The 16,757-nt window shown below is 46.4% G+C and overlaps 2 protein-coding genes across 5 annotated transcripts; both read right to left on the bottom strand.

Annotated features, from left to right (window-relative positions):
- Positions 1–627: 627 nt before the first annotated feature.
- MRPS21 (mitochondrial ribosomal protein S21) lies at positions 628–8,276 on the bottom strand. 2 transcript variants are annotated; one of them, XM_036441904.2, is made up of 3 exons: positions 8,148–8,276; positions 7,222–7,343; positions 628–911 (listed from the first exon to the last, which is right to left on the bottom strand). In XM_036441904.2, exons 2-3 carry the CDS (start codon positions 7,302–7,304, stop codon positions 731–733), a joined length of 264 nt encoding a protein of 87 aa, XP_036297797.1. In that variant the 5' UTR covers positions 7,305–7,343; positions 8,148–8,276; the 3' UTR covers positions 628–730. The 2 variants fall into 2 exon arrangements, with proteins under 2 accessions (XP_036297797.1, XP_036297798.1); XM_036441905.2 differs by lacking the exon at positions 8,148–8,276 and having other exon boundaries at positions 7,222–7,363.
- Positions 8,277–11,884: 3,608 nt separating this feature from the next.
- CIART (circadian associated repressor of transcription) lies at positions 11,885–16,155 on the bottom strand. 3 transcript variants are annotated; one of them, XM_036441879.2, is made up of 6 exons: positions 16,045–16,155; positions 14,987–15,417; positions 14,741–14,816; positions 14,418–14,496; positions 14,188–14,299; positions 11,885–12,523 (listed from the first exon to the last, which is right to left on the bottom strand). In XM_036441879.2, the coding sequence occupies exons 2-6, from the start codon at positions 15,353–15,355 to the stop codon at positions 11,999–12,001; spliced, it is 1,161 nt and encodes a 386-aa protein (XP_036297772.1). In that variant the 5' UTR covers positions 15,356–15,417; positions 16,045–16,155; the 3' UTR covers positions 11,885–11,998. The 3 variants fall into 3 exon arrangements, with proteins under 3 accessions (XP_036297772.1, XP_036297774.1, XP_045439346.1); XM_036441881.2 differs by lacking the exon at positions 16,045–16,155 and adding an exon at positions 15,981–16,003; XM_045583390.1 differs by lacking the exon at positions 16,045–16,155 and having other exon boundaries at positions 14,987–15,610.
- Between the last annotated feature and the right edge of the window lie 602 nt (positions 16,156–16,757).

Below are 16,757 nucleotides of genomic sequence, written 5' to 3'. Positions count from 1 at the left end.
CACCACCACCAGGGGGCAATGTTTGAACACTAGCAATATGGAGTGGTGTAAGGAAGGGTGGTGGGGAAGAGCCTTGGCAATCTGCTGTTAACTTTTTTTTTAAACACCATGTTGAGAGCTGCCACTTGGTTGAGATGAGGCGAGCTTCTGCCTACCCTCTACTGTTCTCCTACAAGGGGTTGGCATCAACTCTCCTTGTATCAGCAGCATGGATGTCAGGGGAACAAGAGGGAATACACAGGAGAGGAAGCAGAGTAGCTAGTTTTCCCAAGGATCAGATACCCCACGCCCTATTAACTGAAAATCCGTTCTTTTTGTCATTCTGCAATATGCATTACCTCATCTCTAATTCAGGGTGTCTTACATGCTTCAATCCCCCTTTCTACCCCAAAATCTCTCCTGTATGCAGGATTATGTAACTATGCAACCACCATCCATCTCCAGAACTTTTTCAACTTCCCAAATTCAAACTTTTTACCCATTGAACAATAACTCTCCAATCCCCCCTCCCAACCAGCCCCTCTATCCCTAGACTACTTTTTGACTCCGTTTCTCTTTCACTTAATAGAAGAGAGGGTCCATTGCTGACTAGAGGATTATTTCAATATACACAGGCCTTCTTGTATATATATATAATTGAGTTTATTGCAAGAAATAGGGTTGCAGAAAGAAAAGAGATGGAGATACAACCAGACAGGTATTTTCCCACTGGGCCTACTATCCACAGGCCTTAGCAGCCTTGCCATGGATCTGCTCGATTCTTTCGCATCAAAAAGTTGATCTTGCGAGTCATTTCCATGTTGTAGATCCTCCGGCAGGTTTCATAGCTCTCCCTCTGTCGTCTGCGGCAAGGCTTCTCATAGTACCGGCGTCGCTTGATATCCTCAATGAGCCCATCCATGGAGAGGATTCTGTATTAAGGCAGGCAATGAAGTTAGAAGCTTGGACTCTTTTTTTTTTTTTAATATATTTTATTGATTTTTTACAGGGAGGAAGGGAGAGAGATAGAGAACTAGAAACGTCGATGAGAGAGAAACATCGACCAGCTGCCTCTTGCATACCCCCCACCGGGGATGTGCCCACAACCGATGTACATGCCCTTGACCGGAATCGAACCTGGGACCCCTCAGTCCGCAGACTGACGCTCTACCACTGAGCCAAACCAGTCTCGGCAGAAGCTTGGACTCTTATTCCTTTTCAATTTTACAGAGGCCAGAAGTCAACTGACCAAACAACTGATGTCTGTAAAAAATTAGGGCCCAGCCGGTGTGGGCCAGTGTTTGGGCATCGACCCATGAACCAAGAGGTCACCGTTCGATTCCCGGTCAGGGCACATGCCTGGATTGTGGGCTCGATCCCTGGTGGGGGGAGTGCAGGAGGCAGCCGCTCAATGTTTCTCTCTCATCAATGTTTCTATCTCTCTATCCCTCTCCCTTCTTCTCAAACAAAAAATTAGGGTGTAAAATGATGGCAATACAGCATTAACTGCCTACATATAGAGACCCTATCAATAGGAATTTAGGGGAATAAAAAAGCAATTAATTACACAATCATTTACTTTTTTGAAGATCTATTTAGCAACTATTTCATTCTGTCCTTCCATTAGTTACTTATACAAAATATTTCCCTTATTAGACTGAAAATCCTCAAAAGTAGAAACCACATTTTATTAATCTCTAAATGTCCATAAAACTGAGCTTAAGCTGTTCCTCTTCCACCCCATCCCCCAGGATTCCTTGCAATGCAGCTTCTCCTGCTGGATTTATAACATGCCTAACTCAAACTCACCTCTTTGTTTGCGCTCAGCCAAGAAGACATGGGGCTTTATTCTATAACCTACCTAACCCTGTGCTCCTGAGAGCTCAAGCTGTAATTTGTGTCTCCCTCTCAACCCATCATCAGTTGATCCTGAGGAGACCCGGAGGCACCTGCTGCTGTTGCCCTCCATTCCTGGCATTGTTTGAATGGTTCCATTCCTGCCTTCCCTGCTCTTTCATCACATGTAAGAAGTCATAAACACAATTGAGACATGGCTACTATAATTAGAAGGAGGGCCCATGAAGAAGTTAGTAAGAATAAGAGAAACCACCAGATACTCTACCCAGTGGGAAACCCTATTTACTGCTGCTATGTTTTATTACAAAACCCAATATAACAACTGATTGAACAGGAGCTTGAAAAGATTTGGGCTTTGGGTAAATTACAAATGTGGATATGAGAACCACTGTACCTATGGGATCCTTTCCCAGCCTCTTGCTGTTTAATATCGAGAATGATTTGTAGACTAGTAGAGAATCATATTTGGATTGCAAGTTCAATCCCAGGCCCCAGTGGGGGTGAATGCAGGAGGCAACCAATCAATGTGTCTTTCCTACATCGATGTTTCTCTCTCTCTAAAAATCAATCAATAAATGTTAAAAATCTCTCCTAGTATACAATAGCTTAAGCCAGTGGTTCCCAGTCTTGTCTGCATATTATAATCACCTGGGGTTATTTTCTTTTATTTTTAAAAATGTTTTTATTTACTTGAGACAGAGAGGAAGGGAGAGTGGGAGAGAAAGAGAAACATCAGCTGGTTGCTTCCCATAACCCACACCAACTGGGAACTGAACCTGCCACCTGGGCATGTGCCCTGACTGGGCATCGAACCAGTGACCTTTCAGTGCATGGGCCAATACTCAACCAACTAAGCCATACCAGACAGGGCCACCTGGGGATATTTTTATTTTATTTTATTTTATTTTTATTTTATTTAATATATTTTTGATTTTTTACAGAGAGGAAGGGAGAGAGAGAGCTAGAAACGATGAGAGAGAAACATCGACCAGTTGCCTCTTGCACACCCCCTACTGGGGATGTGCCTACAACCAAAGTAGATGTCTTTGATCAGGATCAAACCTGGGACCTTTCAGTCTGCAGGCCGACGCTCTATCCACTGAGCCAAACTGGTTTGGGCTTCTGTGCTTCTTAAGGTTAAGGATTAAGCCTTTATCAGTAAATATGACAAAAATGAATCCTGTAGGCCCATGGTCGACAAACTGCGGCTCACTAGCCACATGTGGCTTTGGCCCCTTGAGTGTGGCTCTTCCACAAAATACCACAGCCTGGGCGAGTCTATTTTTAAAAGGGGGTGTTAGAAGAAGTTTAAGTTTATTTATTTATTTATTTTTAAATATATTTTATTGATTTTTTACAGAGAGGAAGGGAGAGAGCTAGAGAGCTAGAAACGTCGATGAGAGAAACATTGACCAGCTGCCTCCTGCACACCCTCTACTGAGGATGTGCCCGCAACCAAAGTACATGCCCTTGACCGGAATTGAACCTGGGACCTTTCAGTCCACAGACCAACGCTCTACCGCTGAGCCAAACCAGTTCCGGCAGAAGAAGTTTAAGTTTAAAAAAATTTGGCTCTTGCCGAAACCGGTTTGGCTCAGCGGTAGAGCGTCGGTCTGCGGGCTGAAGGGTCCCGGGTTCGATTCCGGTCAAGGCCATGTACCTTGGTTGTGGGCACATCCCCGGTAGGGGGTGTGCAAGAGGCAGCTGGTCGATGTTACTCTCTCATCGACGTTTCTAGCTATCTCTCTCCCTTCCTCTCTGTGAAAAATCAATAAATTAAAAAAAAAAAAAAAATTGGCTCTTGCGAAACCGGTTTGGCTCAATGGGTAGAGCGTCGGCTTGGGAACTGAAGGGTCACGGGTTCGATTCCGGTCAAGGGCATGTACCTTGGTTGCGGGCATATCCCCAGTAGGGGGTGTGCAAGAGGCAGCTGATCGATGACTCTCTCTCATCGATGTTTCTAACTCTCTCTCTCCCTTCCTCTCTGTAAAAAAATCAATAAAAAAAATATATATTTTTTTAAATTGGCTCTCAAAAGAAATTTCAATCGTTGTACTGTTGGTATTTGGCTCTGTTGACTGAGTTTGCTGACCACTGGTCTAGGTGACTGACAAATGTCCACAGCTCAAGGGATTGACTTTATAATAGACACAGTTCTTGGAAATGTTGACTCAGAAAGCCTCAATGATATTATTGTTGCTAAGACAGCACATGAGATTTTAGATAACGGAAGTTCAGAGAGGCTAATCTGCCCAAAGATCACAGGATACACCTACAAGTGAATTCAGTCTTTAGTGCTGTGCTCCACAACAGCATTCTACTTCTCAAGCAAAAACCACTGAGGTTCAGGAGACAAGCTGCTGCAGTGCTCATGAGCAAAGGAAAGAAGGAAGGAGGAAAGAGCTGGGCTAGCTCCTTAATTAAAGAGATGTAAGCCAGGGCATGGCACACTGAGGGAAAGGAATGATGGCAACACCTAAGCATGACTTCATTTTTTTGTGTGTTTTTTAAATATATTTTATTGATATTTTACAGAGAGGAAGGGAGAGATATAGAGAGCTAGAAAAATCGATGAGAGAGAAACATCGACCAGCTGCCTCTTGCACACCCCCCACCGGGGATGTGCCCGCAACCAACGTACATGCCCTTGACCGGAATGGAACCTGGGACCTTTCAGTCCGCAGACGGACACTCTACCACTGAGCCAAACCGGTTTCGGCATGACTTCGTTTTTTACTGCCGTTTGATGAAGGCCGCTTTTTTGACTAGGCACTGGTATATTAGAGAGAGAGGGGGAAAAAAACAACCGGAAGAAGTCCCCGAGAGAAAAAACTAGAGATGTAATATAAAAAGGATAAGAAGACTGGATTTGAAGATAGACTATAAGAAGAACAGGGACCACTGGATATGACTTCACCTTGGAAGAGAACCCTATTGGAATGACAGTTTAAAAGGAGGGTGGAAGCCGAAGCCGGTTTGGCTCAGTGGTAGAGCTTCGGTCTGCGGACTGAGGGATCCTGGTTGCGGGCACATCCCTGGTGGGGGGTGTGCAGGAGGCAGCTGGTCGATGTTTCTCTCTCATTGACATTTCTGGCTCTCTGTCTCTCTCCCTTCCTCTCTGTAGGAAATCAATAGAATGTATTTAATAAATACATAAATAAATAAATAAATAAATAAATAATAAAATAAAAAGGTGGTGGAAGAAAATGGGAAAGGGAGAAGAGAGTTTAGACACACTCGGGTATCCTACTGGAGTTTCAAAAGGGGTTTGAAACCGAAGTGGCCATCTTGCCAAGTAAATGCCTGAGTGGTGAGGCCAAAAAGTGAGACATGAAGGAAACTAACAGAAGAATATGAGGATGGAGGAGGGACAAGAACAAAAAGCTCGGTGGCCCACAATGTAATTAGGGGATTGCTAATGGTTTTCCCGGGACTATTCTAACTAATTCCTGAACACAGACCAAATAAGTTCCAAGATTCCAGGTGCAGATTCCCTCCCTTACTCTGCACTTTTCAGTTACCGTGAAAAAAAGGTACAGATTATCTTCAAATGGTCCCGAGTTCCTACCATAGAGGCATCTACTCAACTTATTTCTAACAGAAAGGATACAGGAAGAGTTTTGCAGAACTCATGGAGTAAAGAGACGGTGTTATTGAAGGTGTTTCTGCTTCCAGAGGTAGGTCAAGGACTAGAAGACCAACAGCTTTAGTGTAAACAGATCGGCCTTGAGTTCAGGCGCCTGCCAACCTAATGCTGAAGGAGAAATCAGCTGCCAGTTTTAGTGAAATTCAAGGGATTATGTAAAAGGAGCTGGGGCGGGGAGGGGAGGGCTGGAAGTGGCAGACTCACATGTCCATGTAGCTAGCCTACGTCAGGACCGAAGTGTATGCAGAAGGACTCAACAGGCCCAAAAACTTGCCCACCAGAAATAAAAGGGGTCATCCGGGCATGTGTCCAGTGTGCTTGCCTCTCCTCGCTTGGGGTCAGCCAATCATGCAGGGCTTCCTAGCAACCCCCACTCTCTGTCTCCTCATCCCATGAGGGCCCTTGTTTATATAATTAACATTTACTGAGGTCTAACGAGGCCGACACATAGGCTGTTTCCTTTGTAAGACCGCTTCTACAAAACATGCCAAGTTTTAACCACCTCCCTCTCCTCTTGTTTGCTCCCCATCTACTGTTGTAATTAGACCATAGGACATGCAACTTATTTTTAAACAACCAACTATCAGAAAACTGAGAGATAAGAAGCCTGGGATGTAATAGATATATATATAGAAAAGGTGGCCAGAGAGAGAATATTAGGGGAGAGAGGGGGGAGAAAAAGAAGAGCGTATCAGCCGAAACCGGTTTGGCTCAGTGGATAGAGCGTCAGCCTGAAGACTGAAGGGTCCCGGGTTCGATTCCGGTCAAGGGCATATACCTTAGTTGCAAGCACATCTCCAGTGAGTGTGTGTGTGTGTGTGTGTGTGTGTGTGTGTGCAGGAGGCAGCTGGTCGATGTTCCTCTCTCATCGATGTTTCTAACTCTCTATCCCTCTCTCTTCCTCTCTGTAAAAAACCAATAAAATATATTTTTTTTAAAAAGAGAAGAGTGTATCAGAAAACACTATGTCTCACAGACAGAAGACTGGGACACTCCAGCACCAGCTAGCTCAGATCTGCATGCTTACAACACTTTGCCTAGAAAATTATTCTAAGAACAAAATAATATAAAGAATCACTATTTCTTGAGGCTAAAATGCAATTATGGGATATATATCTAACACTTCACGGTAAAAAGAGAAATGCAGCTTCCTAAAATTTAAAGTGATAACACTTCTGCCGAGACTGGTTTGGCTCAGTGGATAAAGCGTTGGCTTGGGGACTGAAGGGACCTGGGTTCGATTCCGGTCAAGGGCATGTACCTTGGTTGCAGGCATATCCCCCAGTAGGGGGTGTGCAAGAGGCAGCTGATCGATGACTCTCTCTCATCGATGTTTCTAGCTTTCTATTTCTCTCCATTCCTCTCTGTACAAAATCAATAAAATATATTTTTTTTAAAATAAAGTGATAACACTTTTCATCTCTTGCTTGCTTCTCCAAGATCCCACCTCTGACTTCATTTTTTCCATTAGCTTTGTCCCATACCGTTCCCTCCCTATGCGTTCTATAAATCATGTACTATCTTCCTGCTTCCCGGAAACTTTATAACTTGATGTTCCCTTTGGGCTGTGCTTGAGGTCTTGGATAGAATTCCGGTTCGGAGGGCCTGGGAAGTTTCAGACTGTGAACACCTGGGCTGGCACTGGTCTGAGAACAATGCGTGACATGGGAAGGGAAAGGACAACCACCACACTTCTTCCAGGAGTCAGTCTGGGCATGATTCTGTCCTTTAACACTTACCTGTTTAGGGTCCTGTAGGCACCTTCCACGTTCCCTTCTTGCACCATCACAGTCCTGGCAATGAACTTCAAGTGTCTTGCCATGACCTTGGAATTAAGCCTTCACTCTCTGGGACCTAAAGGCTGATGGAAAAAAAGGGGAAGAAAATATAGATACCAGGGATGCTGAGACCGGTTTGGCTCGGTGAATAGAGCATCAGCCTGCAGACTGAAAGATCCCAGGTTCGATTCCGGTCAAGGGCATGTACTTTGGTTGCAGGCACATCCCCCCGAGTAGGGGGTGTGCAAGAGGCAGCTGATCGATGTTTCTCTTTCATCGATGTTTCTAACTCTCTATCCCTCTCCCTTCCTTTCTGTAAGTCAATAAAATATATTAAAAAAAAAAAAAAAAAAGCAGCAAGAGAGGGCACATGCAAGTTCTCCTAGTTTACAAATGAACGCGAGTGCTTATCAAGACTCCCTCGTTCTGCCCTGGCCAGTTTGGCTCCCGGGATTGGTTTGGGTCAAGGGCATGTACCTTGGTTGAGGGCACGTCCCCAGGGGGGGGTTGTGTGCATAAGGCAGCTAACTGACGTTTCTCGCTCATCAATATTCCTATCCCTCTCACTTATTCTCTGTGAAAAATCAATAATATATCTATATATATAAATTTTTTAAAGACTCCCTCGTTCTTTCTGCCAATACAAACCCTAGCACAGGGAAGCAAAGCGATGGTAGCTAGGCGTCACCACGGAGATTTACGTGGCCCGTTACCAGAGGACACCCCGCACCGCACACGCCACCCGCACGCCCGCACGCGGCTTCGGGGGGCTGGGGTGGGACTGCGTTGGGGCCTCTCCCGGTCTTTGTCAGGAAAGGGGTCCGCCGCGCGCCCACGTGCCTCCCCGCCCCCGCCTTCCGGCCCCACGCCCAGCACCGACTCCTCACCCCGCGCCCACGGGACCCAGCCGACGCGAGCCGAGCGTAACCGGAAGCGGAAGTGCGTAATCCGGCGCCGCGCAAAGAAACCGAGGCCGAAAGGAGGGGCGGGGAACCTACGCGGAAACCATGGCAACGGTCTCTCTCGCCTGGGTGGCGGGTCTCTCCTGAGGTCAACACCAGATCCCCCCGGCCCGACTCTACGGCCGGGCAAAGCCAAGCACCCGTTGCCTTAAATTCCCCTTAAACACGTTCCTCGCCTTCTCCTTAGAGGTCGTGGTCCTAAGGCTCCTGAGATCAGCCCGATTCCTTTCCCTTAAAACGGTGAAATCTTTACTAGGTACGCAACCCATGAATTCCTCCCTCCCTCCCTTCCTCCTCTTTCTCTCTCTCTCTCTCTCTCTCTCTCCCTCTCTATCTCTCTCTCTCTCTCTCTCTCTCTCTCTCTCTCTCTCTCTGTCTCTCTCTCTCTCTCTCTCTTTCTCTCTCTCTCTCTCTTTCTCTCTCCTCCCATTCCTCCCTCCCTTCCTCTACTCTACCCTCTCCGGATGAAAAACAGCGTCCCACCTCTCATCTGCCTAAAAGCAGGTCTGAAAAGAAGCAAAATGAACATATCAAGAGTTTCCTGTAACATCATCTTGCCAGCCGCGTCACTAAATAAAGAACTGGGTGGAAGACTATTTTTTTTTAATATATATTTTATTGTTTGTTTGTTTTGTGTGTGTGTGTGTGTGTGTTTTTACAGAGAGATAGAAACATAGATGAATGAGTCATCAACCAGCTGCCTCTTGCACACCCCCTACTGGGGATGTGCCCGCAACCAAGATACATGCCCTTGACCAGAATCGAACCTGGGACCCTTCAGTCCACAGGCTGACACTCTATCCACTGAGCCAAACCGGTTTCGGCAGAACAGAATATTTTTAAAGAAAATATAATATTTGTATTGGTGAGCATCAGAAAAAAACATCAGACTATCGATATAAACCAATTGCACCTGAATTTTTCTTTTTATCTATAAAACGAAGGGGTTTGATCAGATACAGATGGATATAAAATTGGATATAAAATGCTGAAATGTTTAATAAGTTTTAAGTGTTAGTAATATGTAAATAGAACTCGCCAGCAGGAACGTAGACATTCATTATGTCATCTCTCAGGCGAAAGATTGAGGCTGAAGATGAAGTCTTTGCAGTCTTCTAAAATTGAGGCAATACTTACAGCCACAAAGAAGAAACTAGTGAAAGGATGTTGTGAGAGAATAAAGAGCCAGTGTGTGAGCCTAGGGGAACACCCACACTCTGGAATTGGCAGAAGTGGCGCCATTTAGAGTTATAGAAGTTGTTGCCAGATAGGTAAGAGGAGAATCAGGCTAGTGTGCTGTCATGGGATCTGAGGGAGGAGGGTTTCAGTAGACAGCATCAAGAGTGTCAAATGCTACCGGGAGCATGAACTACATAGCCTTTGTAAAGGCCCCCTGAATCTAGCTATTGATTGGGTGGAAGCTGCACTGTAATACTCTGGTTCTGTGTGCTCATTAGTGACTTGGGAAGGTGCAGCAGAGTGTTAGTGGAAGCTAGCCTACAAGAGGCTAAGGACTGAGTGGTAGGAGGGAGTCAGAAAGTACGATTAGACTACTCTGTCAAGATGTATGGGGGCCAAAACCGGTTTGGCCCACTGGATAGAGCGTCAGCCTGCAGACTGAAAGGTCCCAGGTTTGATTCCGGTCAAGGACATGTACCTTGGTTGCGGGCACATCCCCAGCAGGGAGAGTGCAAGAGGCAGCGGATGGATGATTCTCTCTCATCGATGTTTCTAACACTCTATCCCTCTCTCGTCCTCTCTGTAAAAAATATGCTAAAAAAGAAAAGAAAAAAGATGTATGGGGAAGCCCTAATCGTTTTGGTTTGGTGGATGGAGCGTCGGCCTGCTGACTCGGGGGTCCCAGGTCTGATTTCGGTCAAGGGCATGTACCTTGGTTGTGGGCACATCCCCAGTGGGGAGTCTATAGGAAGCAGCTGATGGATATTTCTCTCTCACCGATGTCTCTGGCTCTCTATCCCTTCCTCTCTGTAAAATATTTAAAAAATAATTTTAAAAAAAGTATGGGGGAGGGGGAAACACAAGACAATCAGGCTCGAGAGAGTTTTTCAAGAAGGGGCAACCTGATCAAGCTTATAAGAGAGTCTGGCCAGTGTGGCACAGTGGACTGAGCATTGTCCCATGTACCAAGGAGTCACAAGTCAATCCCCAGTGGGGGTAGGGGGCATCTGGGAGGCAGCTGATTGATGTATCTCTCTCACTGATGTTTCTCTCTCTCTCTAAAATCAAAGAAAAACATTAAAAAACAAACAAACAAACAAAAAAAACACCAAAACCTTGCAGGATAAAAAATAAATAATTCAATAACAAATTGAAGTTACAAGAGAAAAAGATTAGAATAAGTGATACAGCAAACGTTCCAAAAGTGAAAGGTAACCAAAAGCACAAATGGAGAAATTTGCTTTAGAAAGGTCATGTTCTCTGAAATAAAAGAAAACGATTATTCACTGAGAAAAGGACTTGAGACACATGTAGGGGAAAGATATATAACTAGCTGTGAGGAACATACCTAGTAGCCAATAAACAATAACTAAGATGGCGGTGCAGTCAATATACTGTCAAGACTTAGATGGGAGAGGATATGGTTTTGGTGGAAAGTGAAACAAATCAGGAAGAGCACTATACAGAGGAGTAGATACATAGGCAACATCACGGACTTCATTTTTGCCACCTGATAACACTGGGGAGGTAGCCTTCCTTACTCCAACATACAGAGGTGGGCAAGAGTAGATTGATACTTGTTTATAATAACTAATAGAATTAATAATAATAAACTCCCATACTTACAATTGTAAACCTACTTTTGCCCACCCCTTTACATTTAGCAGCTGCAGCTTATTAAAAACTAGAGGCCCAGTACAAAAAATTTGTGGGGGGGGGGGGGAGCGCAGTCCCCCTTAGCCCAGCCTGCACCCTCTCCAATCCTGGACTGGCTCCTAATTGCTCACCAGATTGCCTGCCTGATTGCCTCTAACTGGCCCCCCTGCTGACCTGGTCACTCCCAATCTCCCCCCCACCTCACTGGCCTAATCACCTCAACTGCCTGCCTGCCTGGTTGCCCCCAACTGTCTCCCCTGCCCACCTGGTCACACCCACACCTGTTTGTTTATTTGGTTGTGATGGTTGCTTAGGCTTTTATATATATAGATGAGGCCCAGTGTCTCAGGGGATTCCCCATTCTAACAACTCTAGGGCACTCCTCTTCAAAACTGGCAATCACAGTGCCTGTTCTGGTTCTATGTCCTGCCTCTGGCAGCAGATTACATATCATTTATCCACAAGAATCAACAGCTCCCATCAAGGCAAAGAGCTATTGCAAAGCAGAAGAACCTGCTAATCTGGGCCAGCTGGATGATTACAAGAGGGAAAGACACAAAGGGAAAGGTACTATTCTTTGAGCCTGAATGAAAGAAAAAAAAGCCAACCCTGAGCCCTGTAACCGTCTCCAGGCCGTTCCCCAGGAAGCCAGCAGCGGAGACCCTCTTCCTTTCCCACAGGACTTGCATTGTCCAAACGTCCCACTTGGTGGAGCTCAACTTCACAAACCTGCCTATCCCCTTTGTTCTTTTCTGCAGCATTGAGGATCAATATTGGTATTTGAAACAGAAGGTTTCATTCTCCCCCTCCCCTCAATCAGCAAACTGTTTAGGTATAAAATGTCTTTAATCAGAAAGGATTTCTCTTCCCTCAACACAAACACACACATTAAAAGTAACACACACACACACACATTAGAAACTACAGTTTCAAGTCTTGGATTAGGGGTTGAGAGGATGAACATCAGAAACAACTGGAGGGTGGCTTCTCATCTGTTCTAGGTGTCCCACAGTCTTTTCTCTGGCCATGGTGGGAAGATCACGAGGGGACAGGGGACAGCTCCAGTCTGACTGCAGAGTCACTGGCAAACTTTGGCAACGAGGTCTCTCTCCAGATAGTTTCTTAGGATAGCCGGGGATTGCAGGAGATGCGGTAGCAGGTGGAGCTGGACTGGTTGGGGCAGAGTGGGTAAAAGACTGCTCTCCGTGCTGAAGGAAAAAGATGACACCGATGCTGGTTCCGGTGCCTAAAGGGCCGTGGCTAAAGGAGACAGTACTTGGAGCACTGAGAGGGGGGTTGCAAATTGGAGTGGTGTGGATCCAAGTGAGGTTCATAGCTGGCCACTGAGCGAGGTGCCAAGGCTGCTTTGGTTTTAATGCTAGGTGTCCTAGCTGTGTCTGTTCCATCTTTTCCAAGGAAGGTGCAGGAGAGGAAGCAGCTGGATAACCGTGGTGGCTTAGAAAATGCTAGGGAAGGGGAGGGGGGGAAAAAGAGATTATGAGAAAACTTTCAGATGAACTCTACCTGGTACTTAAACCTTTGCTTTCCTTAGGAAGTGTTTGCAAAGCAAACGTACCTTGTTTTGTGCAACAGATAATTTCCTGCCAGATCATAATTAAGTAAAAGTTTTAGTAACCAAATTATATTTTCATTTATTCAACAAATACTTGAAGGCCCACACACTGTATCAGGCACTGAATTTTCAGACATATACAAAATAAAAGTTCTATGGGTTCTTATTACTTATAATTCATTTTTTAATTTCTTTTCATTGGAATCATCATTTCCCATTTCTGTATTTTAAATTCTAATGTCCTATGTTGAGTGCCTTAAGAAGTAAAAATTAATATGCAAGCAAGATCTTCCTGCTTACTTTTAAAATTTTATTTCTAAATTCCAGTTTACTTTCAACTCTATTTTGTATTAGTTTTAGGTGTATTACGTTACATAGTTACAGTTATTGCAATACTATTGGCTATATTCCCTATGCTGTACTTTACATATCCTAGACTATTTCATAACTACCCATGTGTACTTCTTAATCCCTTCACCTTTTCATCCAGTTCTCCAGCCCTTTACCCTCCGGCAACCATTGGTTTGTTCTCTGTCTCTATAAGCCTGTTTCTGTTTTGTTTGTTAATTTCATTCTTTAGATTACACATATAAGTGAAATCCTATATTATTTGTCTTGCTCTGAATTATTTATTTCACTTAGCATATAATACCCTTTAGGGCCCTCCATACTGTTGGAAATGGTAAGATTTCATTGCTTTCCTCCCAGCTGTTTTTAATAGTTTTTAAAATTTAGTTGATTTTAGAGAAAGGAAGGGAATGAGAAAGAGAGAGAAACATCAATTTGTTGCTCCACTTATTTATGCATTCATTGGTTGATTCTTATGTGCCCTGACCAGGGATCAAACTTGCAACTTTGGCATATTGGGACAATGCACTAACCAACTGAGCTATCCGGTGGCTTATTTTAAAATTGATTATTCTCACAGTGATAACTGTGGTTGATTGAAAACAAGGTTTACTATCTATAGGAAACTTTCTCCTCCCTATCATTCGAGTGCCCCTAAATACCCTATTATTTGAAGGCCCACTTCCACACTAGGTCTAATGCTCTATCTATTGTAACAACGCCCCGTGAGTGCTCCAGGGCTGCCCTCCTCTCTCCCAGTGAGTACTCATGACCAGTCCATTAAACCCATGCTTCCAGAGGGTCTGGTATGACCATACTTGGGTAGGAATAAAAAGGAGAAGGAAAGCATTTTAGGGGCAGCAGAGGAAAAAGATTTGCAGAGAGAAAGGTTTTGGGTTCAGGGAGCGAGACACCTTCCTGCCTGAATCTTTTGGCCAGGTAAAAAGCCTTGTACATCTATGCAAAAGGCAGATAAGCTGCCATCTGCGGGTTAGAATTAAACTTCATGGAGTTCTTTGCAGTGACAGAACAAAAATCACATCTAGGAATCAAGACAATAAAGGAGGTTTCATTTTCCCCTTCCCTGAAAGGGAACTTGTGGAAAGATAAAAAGACCCGGAAAGAAACTGAAGAGGGAGCCATTTCTAATTGTACACTTCATTTCCCTGGTTATCTTCCCACCTCTTCCTCAGGTTTATAAATTCTTACCTTGGTCAGCTGGTGCCTGCTACTACGCAATGATGACTTCTGGGCAGCTATGTGAGGAAACCAAGTCTTTAACATGCCTTCGACCTGTAGCAGCGTTCTCAGATACCGCTCCCTGTGAAAAAAAAATTACAAACAAAAACACATAATTAAGTGTGAAAGAAGCAACATGACAGGGCTGAACATATCTCCTTTTTTAATGATGTACCGAGGAAAGAACCAGAAGAACTCACCCCATCTGTGGCTTCTGCAAAACACCTATGATACGCTGGATCCTGTCCATTGCCACACTCTGCTGGAAACTGCTCAATCCTGGGTTAAGGGAGTGAGAAAGAGATCAAGGATTGGAATTCAAGAATTTAGTCAGGTAAAGAAAAGGAGGACAGAAGGGAGTTAAAATGGATTCACCCAAAGAAATTAAGTCACCGAAAAATAGAAATAATCAAGACCCAAACAAAGACTTACAAGAAACACACATTTAAAACATATTTTAGAAGAGAGAGAGGAGAGAGGAAAAAACGGGAGATGTGATCTAGCTCAGATGAATGCAACTAACCTCTTTCAAAGCGACCCATCTTCAGCCCATTCAGTAGGTCTGTGAGAGGACGTATGAATCCCTGGAGCTCTTTACACTGTAGAAAAACGGGACAGAGGCTGTGAGAAGGCCATGCATTGCTGACACCAGTACTGATTCTTCTTCCACCTCCAAACCTGGGCGCCAACACTATCCTCACAGGGTCCTTACCAGCAGCAGGGGGCTAAGACACCCCAGTAGTATCTTGTTTCCCCAGCTTTCTCTTACCTTCTGAGCAAAGAGCAGGTCTCCCTCTGTGGTTGTACCATGGATGTTTGGACTGGTCTTCAAATCACGATCTCTTCTTGATCTTTTGACCCCAGACCCTGCCATAGGAGAAGCCAAGTCCCGCTGTTCCGAGTGAGATGCTGTATGTTGGTTCCTGGAAACCTTGGGTCGTCGCCTGCAGCGGATAGGACCGGGGCTGGGCCCAGAACCCCCGCTCTGCCCAGCAGTGTCCGGCCTGGGGCCTGGGGCCCCCTTCTTCTCCCCCTCACTATCCGAGGGGAAGCCAAAGTCACTGTTCACTGGGGAGGTGGAAAAAGAGGAAGGGGGAGAGGAGGAGGAATAGGAAGAAACGCTAGATGGAGAATCCATAGGTTCGGAAGCAGGGGCTGGAGAGCAGGTCCCGGAGTACCCCAAGAAGATCGGACCTGCAACTGAAGAGCAAAAGCAAAGGAGTTTGAAACCAGAATCCGAGAATCAGGAAATGGACTGGGAGACGGGGGCGTACTGTACGGGATAATCATCTCTCTCCTCTCCCTGGCCAACATTGCCTGTCTGTCTCAGGGACAATAGTAAAAGCCATCTCCCCAGCCTCCATTAAGAAGAACCCGAACTGCCTGCCAGCCTGCCTCTCTGGCCTCGGGCGAGCAGCGCCTGGCCGGACAGACTTCTGTATTTCCTCCCCTCATTTCAAGAGTCAATACCTGACTGAACACCTTCCCCAGTCCGGCCCATTGTCCGCCCGATCGGTTCCGAGCCCGATTCCGCAGCCAGCCTCTCAATCTGAAGTCACGCCACCCGCGAGCGTTCAATCTCCGGCACCGGAACCCACCTAGTGCCTCTGCAGGAACCCCTCCCACGGAGACATCCCTCCCCCCTCCCCCACCTGCCTCTTCTCCCCAATCTTTCCCATCAGGTCTCCTACTCAGGACCCTCTCGGGTCCCTCTGCCACGTGATACGATCCCTCCCAATACCAAGAGGTTCCCTAAAACCTGCTCTCTCTCTGGCTGATCCCCCCGCGCAGACCACAGACTGCCCCCCGGCCTCCGGGTCCCCTCACCTGTGTCGGTCGGCTCAGCCCCGGCTGCCTCCGGCTCCTCCACTCACTCCGGGTCGCAGCTACCCACCTCCGCCTCCCTCCCTGGGGCCCCGCCCCTCGCCCCTCCCAGACACGTGCAGTTCCGCACGTGCCTTCCCCCCTGCGTACACAGACCTCGCCCCCTCATTGGCCTGCGAGCCGGGGGCACGTGACCACTGTTACTGACACTCTTATCCCATTGGCTACAGCCTGCAGGGGCTCAGCCAATAGGGAGGCAGCCTGGTGACGATTGGCTGGGAGGGCGGCATTCCGCGCTCCGCCCCTACATGCGGCTCGGGGAGAGGACCCGGTGATGAGCCCGGGAGGAGGATGGAAAAAAGAGTGGAAAAGGAGGGAGGGGCGGGAGAGGGCGGAAGCCGTGGCCTTACATAGGATGGTGGTGCGCCGGAAACGCGTGGCTGGAGCGTGCTGAATGGTGGGGTGGCCCGGATCGCACGGCTAGAGATATAGGACTCGCGGCTCCTCCTCGGGATCCGACCCGTCGGCCCCCTCCCTGAGCGCCTCCGCTCACGAGGGAAGCACGTGGAGACAACAGCGACGGGCATCCACAATGTGTGTTTTAATGGATGCGTGCCGCCGTGTGGCCTCTCCCCCTTCCGGCTGCCCAGCCCTCTTGTTCCGCAGCCTGTTTCTCCTACAAGTCGGGTGCCTCTTGCCCTGCTGGGTGAGGAGGG

Source organism: Pipistrellus kuhlii, unplaced genomic scaffold, assembly GCF_014108245.1.
Source record: "Pipistrellus kuhlii isolate mPipKuh1 unplaced genomic scaffold, mPipKuh1.p scaffold_m20_p_18, whole genome shotgun sequence".
Classification (NCBI taxonomy): Eukaryota; Metazoa; Chordata; class Mammalia; order Chiroptera; family Vespertilionidae; genus Pipistrellus; species Pipistrellus kuhlii.
This window is presented reverse-complemented; position numbering and strand designations above follow the sequence as displayed.